Source organism: Falco naumanni, chromosome 4, assembly GCF_017639655.2.
Source record: "Falco naumanni isolate bFalNau1 chromosome 4, bFalNau1.pat, whole genome shotgun sequence".
Lineage (NCBI taxonomy): Eukaryota > Metazoa > Chordata > Aves > Falconiformes > Falconidae > Falco > Falco naumanni.
Window position 1 is genome coordinate 86,052,503 of NC_054057.1, and position 19,343 is coordinate 86,071,845.

At 47.1% G+C, this 19,343-nt stretch overlaps 1 protein-coding gene across 1 annotated transcript; it reads right to left on the bottom strand.

Moving 5' to 3' along the window:
- Nucleotides 1-16,333: 16,333 nt before the first annotated feature.
- On the bottom strand, nucleotides 16,334-18,261 carry SSTR5 (somatostatin receptor 5). Its single transcript, XM_040592067.1, has one exon. The coding sequence runs from the start codon at nucleotides 18,180-18,182 to the stop codon at nucleotides 17,070-17,072; it is 1,113 nt and encodes a 370-aa protein (XP_040448001.1). The 5' UTR covers nucleotides 18,183-18,261; the 3' UTR covers nucleotides 16,334-17,069.
- Between the last annotated feature and the right edge of the window lie 1,082 nt (nucleotides 18,262-19,343).

Sequence of the window (19,343 nt, forward strand, 5' to 3'; positions counted from 1 at the left end):
CATATGGGACTGGGTTCACACATGTGGCTACAGAAAGCGAACACAGCCTGTGGTGTGAGGCTTCACCGTGGTGCAAACAGGAAAGCAGAATGCTCACATTAATTCTGAAAGCTGCACAATTAGCTCCCCCAGCCCACGGGAGCTACTGTCATCACATCTCTTCAGAGCCAACATTTCTCCTTGTGACATGACACTGCTCCGCCGTGTGCTACCTGTCTCTGCTGTGCTGGTTAGAAGCAGCAGGTTTGCAGAGAAGTCTGGGTGCGACATGCATGATCCCCCCTGTTGTGCGGAGCTGCTGCAGCCCCGAGGTGCTTGTGATGGCCATGCCTCACGTGTCAGCCTGAGGTGCTAGGCAGAGCCCATGCAACACATCATGTTATTAATTTGAGTCCATATGTGTCCATTGATCCCACTCATTACTTTGTGGTGGCTACAGGTTCATGGGCTAGATATCATGGCCAAGCACAGTCTGAAAGGATGGTGAACTTGGATGATGGACCTAGACCTCTGAAGCCTTGGACATTTTACATGGTGTTGCTAAGAGCCCTGCATCTCCACCCTGGTTTTGTTTGTGCTTTCTGGGCATGCTGTATACTCCCCACACAGGGACACAACACATTTCAAATTCCAAGAAGACAAGAGGATGTTATTCTGGGAAAAGCCAGGAAGGCATAATTAATTAAGACCTTGAGCTGGAAAATTTGGGTTGTTTTTTTTTTCTCCAGGTTCTCCACAGAAAGACATGGTGGGACTTGCCCCTGGTGCACTGGGAGGGGAAGCCCAAAATCTCCTTCTGGAGTTCCAAGACAAGGAAGCAGGCACTCTGGACCAGTGATGGCTGCACACCTGGATCTCCCATCCAAACACCTTTACTTGCACAAGGAATATGAAACCCGGGTGCAACAGTTTGCACCTCAGGCTGCCTGGCAGAGGGACATCCTAACCGTATGAAGAGGTACAGTGAAACACTTGTCCCTGATGGCAATTCCAAGACCACAGCCGTGCTACATGTCCAGGGCTGTGCTGTCCGTACATTCACAGCACGGAGGCTTGTTGAGTCAAACTCAGATGCAGACTGATCTCTTGGCCTCACATCACCAGAGGGCAGAACTGTACATCCCCTGTAGCACCCAATTCTTTCAAGGGCTCTTGCTTTTCCATTCCCATGTTGGGAAAAACCAGAATAGTACAGCAACTCTGAAGGTTCATCCTAGGAGACGGAGAGTAGGCTAAGGGAACATGACACATCTGATGTTTGGGATAACTTGTTGCTCGAGGTCAGAAAGCTGGATTGAGAGCTTAAAGGCTCAATATAGAGATGGTAAGAGAGCAAGGAGAGAAACCTTTCACCTTTAGTGACTTTTCAGGGAAAGATGAAGAGATATAGAGGATTAAGTGTTATGAGATTACAGCACTAAAGAGCGAGAGAACACAGAAACCCCAGAGCATCATCCATCTCATAGCAACAAGGCTGGATTTAGATGGAATTATTCAAACAATACAAAAATGTGCAGGAATAGATGTGACATGAAGACAAAGTGCAGGCTGGGGTGACCAACTAAGACATTTCAGGTAACTGAGATGGTGGAGCTGGATAAGCCATTCTGGGAACAAACCACAGAAGTATAAAATGAGCAACTTTTCCTTCCTTTCTGGTTGCAGAAGGTAACAGGCAGTTAGGAGGACCAGGGGAACGGCACCGATTGCACATTAGCATGGCCTCACGATTTTGAAGAATGCTGCTGCACGCTTCAAGGCTGTGCCAGGACCGTGCATCATAGGAAACATTTGGATCCCAGTGCTGACCCAGTCCCTGGGGCCAGCAGCATGCAGAGCCTCAGGGAGCAGAGATGTGGGTTTGCCAGATGGGCTCTTAGGATGGTGCTAGTCCCAGGGAGGTTTGCATTAAGGTGCTCATAAGCAATATTGATTTCAGAAGTTAGACTACATTTAGCTGCAATTCAAAGAGGGAAGGAGTAAAAATACCATCCCAGGCTCTGCTCTTACTCCTGTGTAAATCCATCGGTCTGTGGATATATTCCTGCCTCAGGCTCTGATTTGGGTATGTGGCTGGGGATTGCAACCCTTAGCCACCAGAGAGCGAGCCTGACATCAGTGCAGTCAGTTGTGACCCTACTGAAACCCAGAAGTCACCGGTGAAGCACATTAATCCCATGCCACTCCTGACCCCTCTGAGATACCCACCTGGGAGCTGCCGTTTGGAACTGCTGTGTTCTGCAAATGCCACTTGTGCAAACTGAGTATGTGACTTTTCCCTTTCACTTACACACATTTTTATTGCCATATGCCTAAGAAAGATACTCCTTTATCCCAGCTGTTGCTTGTTTTACTTTTCCACACATACTCCAGCAAAGCACTTGGGTGTCCAGCAGTTGAAAAATCCATTTATTGAGACTTCTGCATAAATCTTAATGAATATTCCTAACTGGGGATTTAAACAGAAATGGAAAAAAACAAATACATTTTGCAATTTGTGAAGGTCAGATAGACACAGGCCAAGGCTTCCCTGACCTTCATGCATGTTTGGGTTTTTGTTTTCAGTAGTGCAGCTGAAGAGCTAACATTAGTAATACTTCAATGAATCAAAGGGTTGGCTAAGAAAGGAGTATTTAAAGCTGAATAGGAAGTTTTAATTTGAAAAATTGTCTGTCGGGGTATTAATAATGTCAGTCAATCCCTCAGGCTTGCTGACTGGATTTGAGATGTGTTAAAAAAATAACTGCAGTGGGGAGTGTCGCTTCTGTCTCTTGCTTTCTGGGAATGGCTGGCTGGGAGGACAGATTTTCATCTGAATTTGTCAGTCTTTGTCGCAGCATGACATGTTTTGATGAAATGTGTTCAGAGATGCTGTCAGCTTGCCTAGTTCCTCAGAAATCCACCTCCAAGCTGCTGGGGAAACTCGTGTCTCCCCAAGAACAGTGTACAGGCTTTGGAGAAAGAGCAAGTGGAGCTTTTAAAGGCACAACTTGAGTGTGAGAGAAGTTTTCTTGGAATGAGGAAAGGATCCCACAGGGCAATGGCTGCATGGCACTGGGGGAGACGCTCTGCGGGAGCCGTGGAGGGGACCTGCAAGGAACAAAGCTGCGCCCAGAAAAAAAGCCCTGGGCCAGGAAAAGAGCGGCCAGATTCACACTGAACTGCTTTACCTGTGCCACGCTGAAGGGATGATGCTTCAAAGCCTGGCAGGGCTGAGCCAAGGGCCGGATTCTCCCTGGCAATAGAAAGCAGAGGCTGCGTGCACTCCTGGCGACAGCTGCCGCTGTGCTTCCTCCTCTAACCCCAGCTGGGGACAGGCATTCATTACGAAACCAAATTCCCAGGACAGTTGCTTGTTGGAAAGGTCATTTGGCTGTCTTATCTGAAAACTGATGCATTGAAAGCTTCCCTAAATTTGCTCATTAAATATGATGCATTGCAGCATTATCGTCAAAATTGTTGGCACGCAGGCTTCTGGCTGGAACATCTCTTTTCTGGCAACTGTGGTCCCAATCCTGACCCAGGGATAGAGGGAGCAGGGCTGGGGTAGGTCTGGTCCCTGTTCAAAACCAGGACCCAAAATGATACCTTTTCAGACCAACTTCATTTGTAAATTCTTTTGGTACATGATGTGACATTATGACTGCGGCCGGTGCTGGGACAGAGCTCCCTACAGGGCTCAGGTCAGGCCCGCAGATCTCTCCCAGGGGCAGGGCAGAGTCAGTAGGATTAAGATAGAGACGAAACAGATCCAAGGATGAGGAGAATAGAAGAAAAGGCCAAAGCTGCAGGAGAGGTGATGGAGTGGGGGGAAGGTGCAGGAATGCTTGTGGGTGTCTCTGGACTGGGTCTGATCTGAAGGAAAGGCAAGGCAAGTGCAATCAAGGAGAAATCTCTGATCCCTGCAGGACATTACTACTCCTGCCAGGAACTATGGGATCTGGGACACGTTTCATGATGTGAAGAGCCCTCCAACCCTCACATGGCCCCTGGCAGCCCTGCATTTCTGTTTTAGAGACATTCAGCGGTCGCGTGCAGCTGTGTGTGTACATCAGGCATTTTCAAGACTGGCCTTTTGGATACCAGTGTCCTCCCCAGAGGAACACTGTGTTTGGGACCAGCTTCCCAGCTCCCCCGTCAGCTCTCCTGCCGGCTGTAGGAGCCGTACTGCCGTCCCTCTCCCCTCTGCCAGCCTCTCGTAGCAATTTGTCAAAGCAGCACAGGAGTCAGAAGCAGTGCTAAAACACTTTGCGCTGAGATTTTCAATTAGGGAATACAAAAGCCTGTTTAATAAACTCTTAGAGGCTTGTTAGCTGAGACATAATTAAGATTAATGTTGACTGGGGACCAGAGGAAACAGGGCTGAAAGTGAATCAAAGCAGGGCAGACAGTTTCCACCATCAAGATAATGCAAGAGCGAGTTTCCCTCCTGCAGCAGCGGGTGGTATCAGGTACATCGCTGTGCCGGAGGGAAACCCTGCTTATATTTCCCTATTCTGTTAGAAGGCAAACGTTAAAAGGCACAAAAAGCTGTTTTCTTCTCCTTGTTCCCCTAAACATGCTTAAAGCCCTCGCATAAGCAGCTGTTTTCACAACAGCTGTGCACACTCCGAGCCCAGGCAATTGCAGGTTTGCAATAAAGCTCCACACTCCAGGCTGACAGTAGCCGGCTGTTTGCCCGATTGATTTCTGATGCTCCCCCCCGAGGCTGTGCTTGCTGGTAGGAGGGATGGCAAAATTAGGAACACCAGCACATGAGCATAACTACTGCCTGTTTTTGCCAGGTGGGTCTCAGCCCTGCCTCAGACAGCAGCTTAGAGGGGGGCAGCCCCACACAAGGGTCACCCAGACTGAGCCAGAGTCTGTGCACCCACGTCGGTGCATGCCCTGCTGTGTATTTTCAGGTGTCTCACTATTCCCTTCAGATAAAAGTTTTCTTGGTTAATTCCAAGTATGATAACATTCTACAGAGGGAGGAGAGAAATAACCTTTGCTCTGCTAATGCAATGCCAGATTATAATTCTTTCCTATACATCTTTATTTATTGAAATCCCTTTTCTTGCCAAGGCAGACGATGTTCCTGGCTGAATTCATAAATCAAGCCAAGGTAAGTGGGTGGTAAAATCCACAAGCAGTTACACACCGATGGTGGTGAAACAGCCCTGCGAGCTGGGTTTTCAGGTGTCACCTACCCAGCCACACACTGTGGTCTCCAGCGTGCCTCCCATGGATGCTGAGCTGCCTGCGGTTTCACTGCCGGTGTTTTTCACACAAAAAAAATGTATTCAGGGGTTTGCAAATTCAGTTCCCACTTGTGAGCATCCAGAACCACCTTGGACACCAAGCGCTGGCTCTGGCAATGCTGATGTGGAAGGGTGGCCTTCCCTGCCCCAAAGCTGGTGCCTGGGTGCTGCAGACCCCTGGTTCTGCCGGAGATCAGAGAAAGGCAGGAGAGAAAATAGGAGAACTGGGCTGTTTGGGGGTTTCTAGGTGACACCAGTGCAGATGAAGGTAGCACAACTTGGGACCAAGCAGGAGGCAACAGCAAGGAGTAGGAAAAAATTCAACACAGGCACCTATTCTCTCCATAGAGCAGCCAAATCCAGGACCACGAGGCAGAGGATGGGACAGAGAAAGAATGGAAGGCCAGGGTGCAGAGAGGCATGGCTGGAGGAGCAGCGTGATGCATTTGAGGGGGACACATCCCAAAATGACAACTGGATCGCACCCCGTGAGTCAAATCCTGAAGCCCACAAATATCCTCCTGAGGTGGGAACTGTTAACATGCTGGCTCCCACACTACCACCCCAGCTCTCCCAAATCTCTGTGCAAAACAGCCTGAGCTGTGAGGCAGAGGGTTTAGCAATTTTTGTTTTGTTACCTAGAATCTCGAGACATGCCTTATAAACTATGCACATATAGAACGAGCTGACGGGAGGTTACTGATGTTAATCACAAGCTGTGTGGAGACGGAGGAAGAAAGAGATGAAAACCTGAAATGTGTACAAGCCACAGGAGTCCTCGGAACTGCCTGTCTCACTGCCATCCCCATCCCTCATCACATGCTCGCTCATTTACACCTTTTACAGGTAAAGGCCAAATGCTTTTGCGTGTGTGCGGTGCACACATACAGCAGCCCTGCCCTCCTGGGGTGCCCTCTGCTTCCATCACCTCCCGCTTCGGGGCCCCACTCTGTGCTGGTGCAGCTCCCAGCACCAAGGAGCACTATTCCTGGTGCACAGGCACTACAGCAATGAGCACGCTCAGTACTAGCTGGCTTTTCACTAATATTAATGAAAAATAATGCTGTAAATCAGTAGTTACATCGATATTGACCAGAAATGTAGAACTACTGTCATGGGCCAGCCAAGCTGGATTCGTGTGGCTGCTTGTGGCTATGATGGCTAAGTGTAGCATGATGGCTAAGTTAGGCTTTAGATGGGGTTGTACAACGATGCCAGACCAGTTCGCACTTCTGCCTTTTCCTGTTACACCTCCTGCTGGGTGCAATTGTGTTGTCTCTGTGGGCTGACAAGTCTCGTGGGATGGTCCCATCTGTTTTTACCCTACCTAATAGATTTGGCACACAAGTTAGTGCCAGACCATGAGTCCTTCCTGCCATAAACCCAAAAAACTTCGCTAAAATTCCTGTGATCTACTCCCCTTCACTGAGCCCAGGGCCAAATTCTCCTTTCTTGAAAGTCTGAGACAGTTTTCCTGCTGCTCTTGATTTGCATGGATGTAACCTGAGGAATAGAGCTTAATTCACCATGTACTGACTACACCACCTTTGTACAACTAGTGCATGATCAAAAGGGAGAAAACCCAAGAAAATACTCAGAAATGAGTTAAAAAAAAAAAAACCAAAACCCAAAACCAAACCCTAAACTGAGGGTGGGGAGAGGGTGGCTAATCCTCACTATTGCTGTGTGACCAAGAGCTGTGACAACACTGATGGATCTATTGCTAAACATGGAAAGTAACACACATGAATGAAGCAAAACCTGTGAGCTCGTTGGAGCTCAGATGAGCAAAAGGCAGTTTCTAACTTGTCTGCTTCAGACCGAAATGGGTTGTGGAGGGCTCCCTGAGCTGCTGCAGCTGCAGGGAGCTGCATCGCCTGCTGCCAGCCCGAGACAGGCAGGTGAGGAGGGACTGAGGCCAACTTCTTGGCAGCTGTAGGTGGCCCAAGTGGCTGTGGGGCTGAGGTCCCCGTGGGACAGCCCTGACCTGCTATTGCATGTGGCAGGTGTGCTCCGTGCAGGCAGGTGCTCCGCACGCCTGTGCTTTGCCAGCCAGCTCCTTTGCACATCAGCCAAGCTCCTGGGAGTGATCTCAGGAGCTGGCAGAGACAGCACTAGCATCTCTGTGGGACCTCTTCCATCAGGTTCTCAGGATAGATGATGGATTTCATGATTAATAATATGCCCCTTCTCATCATCCTTTGGAGCATAAATCTTGCTCGCAGCAGAGCGAAAGGCTGAAGAGAACAGCGGCTGCATATAAATGCCTTTGGGCTGGACAGGGGCATTTCAGTGCTGCGGCTCAGCTTGAAATAGTTAAGGGTAGCCAAGGAGAGGAAATGTGTTCTCTTTTGTTCTGTCATTGTGGGGGGAAAGAGAAATTAATAATCTATTTCTGTTCCTAACCGGGCAGCCTTTGGAAGCCTGCTTTAGCAGGCAGACCTGAAGCCCAGCTCTCAGCAAACCTGACTGCCCCAGGCTTGAATTTTTACACTTGTCTCCCACCTGAGCTTCTAGGAGGGACCCTGACCCCCGTTACCCAGTGTGGGAAATGGCTAGATTGGGTCACAGCCCTCGTTAATTTTCATCTGATGGGAAACTACATCATGGGGGAAGAGAGAAAAGTGTAAAGCCACTTTTCTTTCCAGTGTTGAACTGGATGGCAGCTGGATCTGAAAGCACTTCTTTGGTTTTGGCAGCTGAAAATATCTGCAAGAACTTTCCCTTTATCCCAGAACACCCTCCCCCCTTCATCCATCATTGCAGACATGGCCCTGCTTGTTGCTGCCACCCCTTTAATTTTGCAAGCCCTTTTGTCCCTCATCAAGTTATGCATAATTGTTTCAATTAGAAGCATCAGCTGGCAAAAGTTACCCAGCCAGCAGTAGCCTGCCGAGTCTCAGTTGTCTTGTACCCCTCAAACCAAGCTTCCCTCTCTTAATTGTTTCCTTAATGGTTTAATTCATTAAAGGGATGACCTAACTGCAGGTAGTGTTTATTCACTGTCACAGTTCTGCCAAATGAAAAGAGACAGTCATTGATCATGTCCCGCACCTTTGGTCCTCCCAGCAATACCTGAAAGGCAGAGAGGTCACGGTGGCAGGGAAGAGTCTGCACGGAGGGGGCAGCCCAGCCCCCTCCCCCTCCCCCAATCCGGGTGCCTGCCATGTCTCTGGCCTTAGTTAAAAGGCCTCTGCTTTGCTATGCCAGTTGTTCGATACTTGCAGCTTTCTGATGTCTAAAGAGTCATTATCCACTGTCAGCTTCTGTTCTCCTGATTGTCACCTCAGTGCTGCAGCTGGGGATGATTTGCAGCAGTTGTAACTCACCAAAAGGTACCACAGCTGGGGCCAAGCTGATCCCAGCCTCTCTTCCTCCCCAGCACACTCCTGATCCCTTGAAGGTGAAAGGGACTGTACCACCTAAGGAGAACATCACCTTCCTGCGCCTGGGCTGCAGTGGAAGATCCATCTTGCTCCTCAGCAGGTGCATGGCAGCAGCCACTGCTGCTTGCAGCCACCAGGGAAGCTGCGGTGAGACCTGCCTTGCGGTCTAGCCAGAGCAATAGTCACCCTTTCAGCTTAGGCTCTTTTCCTCACTGTGTTTTACATCCTTAAGGAGAGAAAGTGCATCAAGCAGACAAAACTCTGGATGTTGGGGTACAAACCATCACACATCTTGCTTTGCAGTGTGGCATCTCCTCTAGCTCAGCGCACAAAAATGTGGGCTTACAGCACCGGCAATTCCAGAGTTGGCCCACTAGCAACGGTCATGTCACACCAAGTAAGAGGGTGCAGACGCTCTTCTTGCAAATCAAGACTTGTCCAAAGCAGGGGACTGGGTTGCACCCAGAGAACAGATGTACCACCTTTTCCAGCTGCTCCACCACAGCAAACCATGCCAACAGCAGGAAGGATGGTGTCCTCTGTAGACCGGGAGAGCTGACTACAGTCATTAAGGTTGGTGACACTTTGCTTCCAGTGAGACCCCAGGGACCATTGGCTTGAGCAGAGTGACTCTGGATTGTCTCAAGGGCAGGAGAAAGCACAGCTTCATTTGGTTGCTTTGGCCTCCTGTTATAGGGAGCAGCCCCATATTTTTCAGGCATGTCTGGGTTGAGAGGAGATCGGTTGAGTCAATCTGGCTGAAAACCTGCTGCGTCCCCTGCTCAATCTATTTAACCAGAGACTCTGCTCTAATGCAAATTAGAAGCATGCCTAATTTTTTAATGTATAGAAAGAGAACTTGGAAACAAACCAGTTCCCTGCCTTTTTTATGTTGTTTTAGCAACAGAAAGGACATACTTCTCGTAGATTATACTGCCACTTTGCAGTATCCTTTCTGTATTTTCACAGCACAGTCAGTCTTTTATTTGCCAGTCATTAGCAACTGGCAGAGAACAAAATCAGTCAATACTGTTTAGATAAGGCATGGTTGGTTATAAAGCCCTGGCAGAATCCTTCCATGGGCTGTACTTTGAAATCAGCTATCAGCACAACCTGGCAGAAGCAGGTTGGTAACTCATCCACTGAAGGTCTCTGGTGCTGTGGCCCTGTTGGTGACACTCACCTTGCTCCGAAAGATGGGATGGTAGAAAATCTCCAGAAAGACTACTGAAGAGTAAAGCCTGTACTGATGTTGGATGCAAAACCTCTTATAAAAGCCAAAAATGCCTGGTTATACTGGCAATCTGCAGGGAGAAGGAAAGGAAGATTTCATTTTTCTTTTCGATTTTAATTCAGACAAGTCTAGGGGTTTTGAGGAGGTCTGAATGGAATGCCTCAGCACACCAAGCGCAGCAGCATCCTGCTCACGTCGGTCTGCTTGGAGGGCAGGAAATGTGCTCATGGCTCAGAGATAGGGAGGGAAATTGCAGACGGGGCTGAGTGTGATCAAACATGGACCACGACAGATAAAGCAGAGTGTATATCAAGGGCAAGTCTGGGTACAGAAGGACTAAGGCTCCGGCAGCCTGGGTTTCATTCCTATTTCAGGATTCAGGATGTCAAAGACCCTGCTCCATGCTGTATGCTGAAATGCTCCCTGATGTGCTTCCGAGATGTGATTTCCAAGGCTTTACCCAGATTTCATTCCTCCTCTTCTGTCACTCTGTACAAATTACCTGCATTTTCTCCATAAGTGAGAATATTATTTCTAGCCTGTGCCGCACATACATACATAACCAACCCTTAAGCGCTGGCAAGAGTATCTAACTCAGATACCGTCTGCCTAATGACTGTTGTGGCTGTGGAGTATTGCACGTGTCTGGTGTCTGTGACACTGAGTACTTACCCAGGTTTCATGGGGGTATTGCTTTGCACGGCTTAGCATCATCATCCTGGCCGTGCCACTGATGGATGGTGTGTTACCGTGTTGGTTGGTCCATCAAGGCCTGGTTTGTGTGATCTATTCAATCCTCTTTGTCCCAAGAGAGCCACACTGAAACCCAGTTTTCTTTCTGAGTGGTCCCTCTTGGAGAGGGTAATGACAAGCAGGCTCACCGTGCCCAGAGCAAGCTGCAAATTTTCCGGAGATGCATTGTCGATGAGAGGCATCTGATTGCCCATTACCAGCAAAAACCCCACCTGAATAAGGGAAAGGAGACTTATGTCAAAAAGACACAAAATCAATGCACCAGAACTTACCCTTTTCATAAAAAGTGACTATTCCTGCAAGACTTCAATAAAACCGATGTAAACTCTGTGGTGCTGGCACCGAACACGCACTTTGGGATGGGACTTTCAAATCTCTCTGCCATGTCAGACAGGTGTCAGAAAGAAAGCACTGGGTTAGTTTCATAGGCAGAAGACTTTGGGAATCACGGCCTACCTCACATCAAAGCTGTAAGGTTAAAATTAGGAACTGAACCAAGATCTGTGGAGCCCTAAGCTGACACTGTAAGCACAAGCGCACAAGCCCATCACTTCTTCACAGAGAGTGCATGGCAGGGCAGAGTCATTCTTTCCTCATTAGTTCCCCTGTTTTTATGGGAATATATTGCATTAAATTAAATGTGTTTGCAAAACAACAATTCCTTCTGAAATGCACATTTATTCATTCACTGGAGCGTGACCATTACTGTCTGCTTTGTAAATAAAATCAGTTTTGATCCTTTTTAAATTAGAAAACAAATCAGTCATTAGCCTAACAGAAAGCTTTTTTTCAGTTTCATGGGTACTTGCTGCACACATTTCTAAAATGCTTTTTTTTTTTTAATGGCAAATTAATAGAAGCCAAGTCCTGCTGCCCTGCTGTAGGTCCAGAGAGGAATCAGAAAGATATTCAGACACTTCCAAGTTCTCTGTGTTCTGGTGCCATTCTTTCCTGCAAGGAGTTAATCTTCAGTGCTTTATCAAGACCAGTTTCCTTTGAAATCAAGGGGAAAAAAAGATCCCTGACTTGATCAGCAGATAGATCGTGGTTTTCAGCATCCTTTCTGTCTTTCTGATAGGTTTGTGGTCAGAGCACCAAATAAGCCATTAAAAAACCCAGGTGATTAGCAAGGTGTGACCCTTCAGCATGGACTGCAGATTTGATTTCACACTGAAATCAGCACTGATTTGCTCCACTTCTCTTCAGTCTTGACATGGGAGTAAGCTCCAAGACTAGCTTGGACATGCCAGTGTAGCAGCCCCAATGTCCCAGGGGGCTGAAGCCTCTGTGTCCCCAAAGGGACAGTGCTGCCACCAGGGCACTGGGCTGGGGGCTGAGGCAACAGCCAGCGAGGTGGGCTTGGGTAGGCTTTTCGCGGCACGTGAGAGACCAAAGAGCTAACATTATACGCCACAGCCAAATTACTTGAAAAAAAAGACTTTTTAGGATCCAGAAGATACACAAACAAGTTTGGCGTTTGGTTCATTTGATGCATAAATTGTATATTTTGTCTAGAATATTTAACAGAGGATAGTGAAGAGAATCTGTAGCAGAAGCCTGAAGACAATGTTAGATGATCAGCACGTGGTAACTCCACATGATACCTGCTCACCTGACTTGGAGTCCCAGAAAAGAACAGAGAAATTTCTCCGGATACACAAAGAGCTTAAAGTTTGCAATAAAACTCTTCCTCTGTGGTGAAAAATGATTCTTTTGTTAGCACAATATTAATGTTTATGAAGCGTCCTGGCATGAAATGCTGTTGGCTTTTCTTTCCAGCATGTTATAAAATCATCATGGAAAGAAAAACAAGAGTGTCCCTAATGCACCAGATTACTGTTGCACTGGTGTCCCCTGATAGTGCACCAGATTAACGTGACAGAGCAATAAAACTCTGGATCTTCATTTATCACACCTCTTTAGCCCTCTCGCATGCTCAGAGAGGATTGAAATGAATATTAGCTTTTGCCCTGAACAGCAAACAAGAAGTTAGCCAGAAATCATCGATATTTCAACTCTGCCAGTTTTTACTCAAGTGTTGGTCTTGTGAGTATTCTTCAGTTCTTCTGTGTTCTTACCTAATCCACCAAGGGAGGGGTCTATTTTCCTCGGTTTTGGGGTTTGTTCCTCCATCTGCTTCTCGTTATATTGCTTAATCTCTAGGTTTGTGGGTTATTCTAGCAATGTGGTTTTATTTTTGTTTAAAGTAACACTCACACAGTCCCTGTGGGTCTGATACACCTCAGTCTGAACAATGTCTAAAAGGGCTTTCTGATCCTGGGATGAAATGTCTGGAGGGACACCTTGGGTTTGCTACCTACCCTCTGTCCTCAAGCCACCACTCTGAGTCCTATGGTGGCTTCTGGCAAACCAGTACCCAACTCACAACTTCTCTATGCCATACGCTGGTTTCTGCCCCACTGATAAGCTTATTTTAAGATATAAAAGGCAAAGGACGAGCCTGTTGCTCCTTTTACCTTTTAATTCTGTTGGTGCTGCTGCCAGTCCCAAGCATATCAAAGGTTTCTCATGAACTGCTGGTTTTGAGGCAGGTGGGTGCACTTGCTTCAGGTTTATCAGTAATACTTTATAATCCCCAGGTGAAATGATTTCTCTTAAAAATGAAGACTGAGATACCCAAGCAGTCCTCTCAGACAGCCTTAGGAAAATACTGGTGAGGATGGGCGACAACACTGTTCCACTTCCGTCCCCGATACATTGCCTCTCTCCAGGACTGCCAGCTCTGATCCTTATGGAGCTCCCAGCACACTGGTAGGAGACAGCAAATTATAAGGGTTGAGGTTTTATTCCCAGTACTGCTTTCAGCCCTGAAAGCTGTATGACAGAGGTCAGCACTGTTCTTCCCAGTTTTACAGATACAGAAGGTGGTGTACAAGGTAGGCAGAGTCTCACAGCCTCCGGGGCAAATTCCTAACTCTTGCCCTGGCATTTCGGCTCTTCTCACAACTGTGTCCTGCTACCTCCATAGCAAATACTAGCAGAGCATATAGCTGGTGAGGCAACCAGTGTTGCTCAGCCTTGCTGCTAGTGTGGATGAGCCTCTGGTTTCTTCATTCTGCTAATTTTATCTGTGTTTAAGGGTTCAGCTGCTCCAGAGGATCAGGCTGATGATGGACGATGGCATAGATGAACTCAGCAACACACTTTGACTTCAATTATGCATCCCTGCGCTTCTGCAGAAGAAACTACCAATGCTGCATACGTGGGGCACCATCCCTCTGTGAGAGCATTAATTATTACTGCTGCTTGCAAAATGATCTGTGGACTAAAATGGGTTTTTCTAATTCTGTCACTGGAGAAGAACTTCTGGCTAATCAACTGGAGGCAGATGGAGTTGGCAGAGATGACATAGAGGCCCACACTAATTACTTCACGTGTCTCAAGAACTGATAAGAGAGTTGATTTATGCCTGGAACAGCCTGATAATTCCAGAAATCATAGATATTGCATGACTTAATTAATCAATGTAAATCTGGTTGTGCTGTGAGTTTGAATTAATGGCCATGGTATAGTGCAGGGGTATGGAAGGTGGGCTACAGTCTGTTACTGCAAGAAGCCTAAATGTACCAGGACCAGGCTCTGGATACATCCTGCAATTGTCTCTCATTGTATCTGGTGAGTTCTTGTGCCTGGGGAACATAATGTGGCCACGTATGATGGCACGGAGAAGGACAACGGTGCATACCTACACAGCAACAGTGGGTAGGAGCAAGAACTTATTTAGGAGTTGGTCCATCCTATGAGTTCATGCAAAACAGTTTCATCAGGAGTAAGCAGTTTTAAGGCCCGAAGGTTTTTAGCTCAGGCTGTTGTCCTGCCTGGTGTACTTGGTCCTCAGGGCTGGTGGTAACGCAGGCAGGACTGTTCCCTGCACAGATGAGAGGGGACACCCTTGGGTGGGAAAGAAAGCTCTGCCCACCCTGAGCTACAGGTCCTGCTGGCTGAAGTCAGCCCATGGGATAAAACACGTTTTGCTCTGGCTGTTGTCCTGCTTTTTCCATTCTTCATACACAGACCATTCCAGCTCTGTGGTCCACTGTGGGAACCCCCCTGGAGTACCCCCTACCTCTCACCCCAGGCTGATTTTTTGGACATAACACAATTTTACTGTTTGTTTTTGCAGATGCACAATGTTTTCCTGAACCAGCATGGAAGGATGGACAGCTTTTACTCAGTTTTCACCCTCCCAAGAGCTTGTTTTCATTCCTCCACTATGGTTGTTGAAGTGAAGATAGATATACGGGCTGGCTGGGTCCCACCCGTGGTAGCCACAATATATATATATATATATATATATCACTGAACAGAAACACATGCTTTTCCCAGCTCAGACAGACGTCAATTAGAAATATCTCTGGTATAATCACAAATCCAAAACAAAAAGGAACTTGCCTGCTAGGGCTGATGGAAAGGCAGGTAGATCTGGGGTCAGTTTTAGCCTATTAAGCAGCCCAGTGACCAGGTCTACGGGCAGGGATTTAGCTTCTCCTGCAGAGCATTTTAAGAAGTATTTGTGTACCACAATGCCACATGTTTTAACAAATCGGACCTGCTTTTAGCACTTTATGGCACAGGTGACCTAACACTTGAGTGGAGTTTGAACGGTGCATGTTAGGACAGGTTCAGACTGGGAACTGCAAGCTCCTGAGAAGGACAGTCAAAAGAAGCAACCGGTCTCCGCTCCCAGGCAGTCCTGAAGCCCTCGGCCAAAAGGACTGATGGAAAAATGCTGCTGTGGACTTGCTGAAAATGGTAACTTGGCTTCGAAACAACATCTTCAGGCTGCTCTGCTGAGCTTGTTGAGCCTTTGCAAAGCTGTAGGGTGGAGGGGGCTGCAGGCTGGATCCCAGTTTGGAAGGCTGCCAATGCCCAAATCTTCAGTAATTTCAACACGGGGTCTCTCACTCTAATCATTCTTGTCCACCCTTCTCCAGGTTGCACTCCAGGGGTGAGCCACGTCAGCATCATGCTGTTTAGAGGTACTTGAATAATGTGCCTTGCTTGTACAAATACCAGGTGGATATTCACTGCTGGGCTGGGGCTCAGCCACATCCCTTAGAAGGTCACCAAAGGTTGGAAGGACAGCTGAGATGCCCTCTCCTTCTGCATCCCCTGTCCTGCTTGCTATTACATACAAACAAATGTCCTTACAGAAGGAGTTTGAACTGTGTGGGTGACAACGACATTAGAAAGCAATTTCTAAAGAGAATAAATAACTTCTGCCTGGATTAAAGCAAACATCTGATTTGCTTTCTTCCTTTTCATGTATGAAGAGTTCTCACTTTACAGTGCAAGTACGCTTGGATCAGATGCAAGGCGGGAATCAGGTCTGGGTGCTGATCCTTGCTCCCCTCATCCTGCTATATGGTCTCACGTTAATCATTTTCTCTCTCTGTATCTGCTGAGCTCCCAAGCACCATAAGGCACAGAGACTTTCTTTTTGGTCCTTGAGCAGAACAGAGCCCCATAGTTCCCTGTACTCAGCCCAATCATACTAAACTGTATTGCATTTACAATGCTGCACCAAATGCATCGAAGACTCAGCTGCATCCTTTTTGCGCAGGGCCTGACAGTGCTTGGCAAAGCCACGAAATGGGTAGTCAGAGGGGATTGAACTTGTTTTAATTTCCAAAAATACAGTTTATATTCACATCCATACTTACATTCAGATCCAATAAATATACACAACAGCTTTCCAGGACTTCACGATCGGTGCCACTTACAAAATAATAAAGTGGTTACATCACATTTTATATGCAGTTTGGTTTAGAATGTGAAAGTACTATGAATACATTGAATCCTTTCAACGATATTCTCCTAGTCTTGTTTTTATCCTTTCTTATCGTGTTTGAAAGATTCCCGAATACTATGAATCTCTTACAAGGGTCAACGACAGTAAAACAGTGTGAATAGACTGCAGCACTTTGTAACCATGGCTCGTACACAATTTCAAGATCAGTGCTGTGGCCTTTTTTGTATGAAACTTCCTCTTAAGGAGTAGTGTTTTTCTTTTAAGAGATCCTCTTGAAGATTTCCAAAGGTATTATCTGAGCTGTTTCCTGCTTTGAGCTGATCCCAACAGCGCAAAGCAGCCATAAACTCTGCTTAACCAGGTAGTTAAAACAAGTTTAGTATTGTTTTGCATCACTAGGGCAGTACAAAGCCAGCAGCGTGTACCGGTAAATCAGTTCTCTAGAGTACAGAAAGTGGTAACACACGTCCAGCTTACCTAGAATACCATAAGAGCTTCACACAGCCCAGTACAGCCCGTAACACTTTTAGCTGGGAAAGGGAGGGGGGGTGAAGAGAAGTCTATGTACATTTATTTGAGCTTGTAAGTCTCCAGATTTTAGCTTTGCTATGAATTCATCTCTCCTTTAAGTCCCCAAGTTCTCCAGGTCTACAAGAACTTTGCAGTACCAAACCATGCCCTCAGACCTTGCTAGTCTGCATATGTCCATTGAATTCAATATTTCTCTGCGTCAACATTGACTCCTGCAAGCGACTGCTGTTCTCTTGCCTGTGTTCAATGGGGTCACCATCCTCTACACCATTGCCCTTTCGGAGGCAAAGGACTTTCTGAAAACTCTGCTTGAAGTTGTCAGAAAGAAATCCATAAAGAATGGGGTTGGCACAGCTGTTTGCATAGGACAGGACCACCACGAAGAAGTAAACCCCTACTAACACAGGGTCTTCTGGCAGTATAAATATCAAATTGACAATGTTCATCATGTAAAATGGGAGCCAGCAAAACACAAAGACCACCACAATGATCACCACCATTCTGGTCACCTTCCTCTCTGATCTCCTGCGCCTCGTAGACCCGACTCGGATGCCCGAAGATTTGACTTTAATCACAATCAGCAAGTAGCAGAGACAGATCACCAACAAAGGACCAAAAAACCCGAGGACTGACGTGTAAATGATGAATGCTGCTGACCAGATGTTGACAGGCTCTGGCCAGTTCATGTTGCAGGTGTGAAAGTCTTCCTGCACGTCTGAAAAAATGATGACTGGAAGCACCACCAAGAAGGAGAATGTCCAGACAGTCACGCTGATGAGCTTGGCCACCCTGGGACGTCTCCATTTGGTTGATTTAATGGGATGAACTACTGCCAGGTAGCGGTCCATGCTCATCACAGTCAAACAAAAAATACTAGTGAATTGGTTAATACCATCTACAGTCATAACCAGCCTGCACAAAAAGGAGCCAAAAGGCCAGTAGGAGATGGCGTTCTGGGTGGCCAGGAAGGGCAGGCCCAGCATGAAGAGTACGTCAGCAATGGCTAGGTTCAAGATGTATATGTTGGTGACTGTTTTCATCTTGGCATAGCGCAAAACCACATAAATGACCAATGTGTTGCCACTGAGTCCAACTGCGCATACCAGGAGGTAGCAGATGGGAATCAGGACTTTGTGGATGTATTTGAACGAGGGCTGCTCTGAAAGTGTCCTGTTCTCTGTCACATTGGTCAGCAGTGAGGAATTCACATCGCTAGAGCTAGCTTCTGTGCTAAATGTGCTGGTGAAGTACAAAGGATCCATAACTTCTCCTCCTCAGTTTTTCTTTTCAAGCTAAGAGAGATTAAACTTCACGGGCATCTTGCTCCTAGAGAGAAAAAAAAAAAGGCCGAGGGGGGGTGGGTGGGTAGAAAAAGAGAGAAAGAGTGAATTCCAAGTAGATGCCTTACACATCATTTAATTCTCTATCTGTAATCAGAACTTGTGTTTGCATTATGCAGTTAGCAGATGTTATGGGATCAATGCCTGAGCAAAAGAACTGCACAATGAGAGTGCCCAAGTGCTCATCCCAGTGGATGGTGGTATCCATTTAACTGTCAAGCTCCGTGCAGTGGTGTCAGGACTGGGAGTAACTGTGAAGATGGGAGGCTGCACGGCAGTCGGACGGCACGCACCCCACCACGTGAGGGCAGAGGGTGATGGGCAGCACACTTCCCAGTCAGAGGCAGCAGCTTTCCTGCAACAAAGGAGTCTGAACGTCCAGGCATGTGGGCTGCCCAGGTCCAATGCTGGCTGGAACAAGGCCAGTCCTTCCTCTGCTGATGAGAAATGCTAATTCTTGCACACCTCCTGTGCCACTTGGCAAGCAAGCTTCACCGTTTGACTGTCTTACTTTCTGTAACCTGTCATACACACATTTTACTTTTACGAAACCAAGGAGAGGGCGATTAATACCCTCCGCTTCCCAACTTGCACAAAAATACACAAATCTAGCACCCACCTTCCCTCCTAGCTTGCTGTCTAAAAACTGATACCGAAAACATCAGACAATAATTTCAGAAGACTCTGACCAAACAGCACATCAGAGCGAGACTGAAAGCAGAACCCTGGCATTAGTGCTGAAAGCTTTAAAGTCCAATTTGGGGCAATTCTGCTGTTGCTTAGCGGAGGGTGCCTGGAGAGGCTTAGCGACTGACTCAGCCCCACCACGCTCCCATACAAGCTCTGAGTGCTTTCAGAATCCGGAACCAAAGATAGTTCCTGGGTTTTTGTATCTGAAGCTCCACCATGATGTTTCACAGGTCTCCCTGTTTACATAGAAACAGTCTCAGTTTGATATATTCAAATGCCACTTACAGCCTGGCAGAACCAATTGAGAAGCCCCAGGGAACATCGGCAGCTATGTAGGTGGGGAAATAAAACCCTCTAATAACTGACAAAACCCTAGGGAAAAAAAAAATAAAA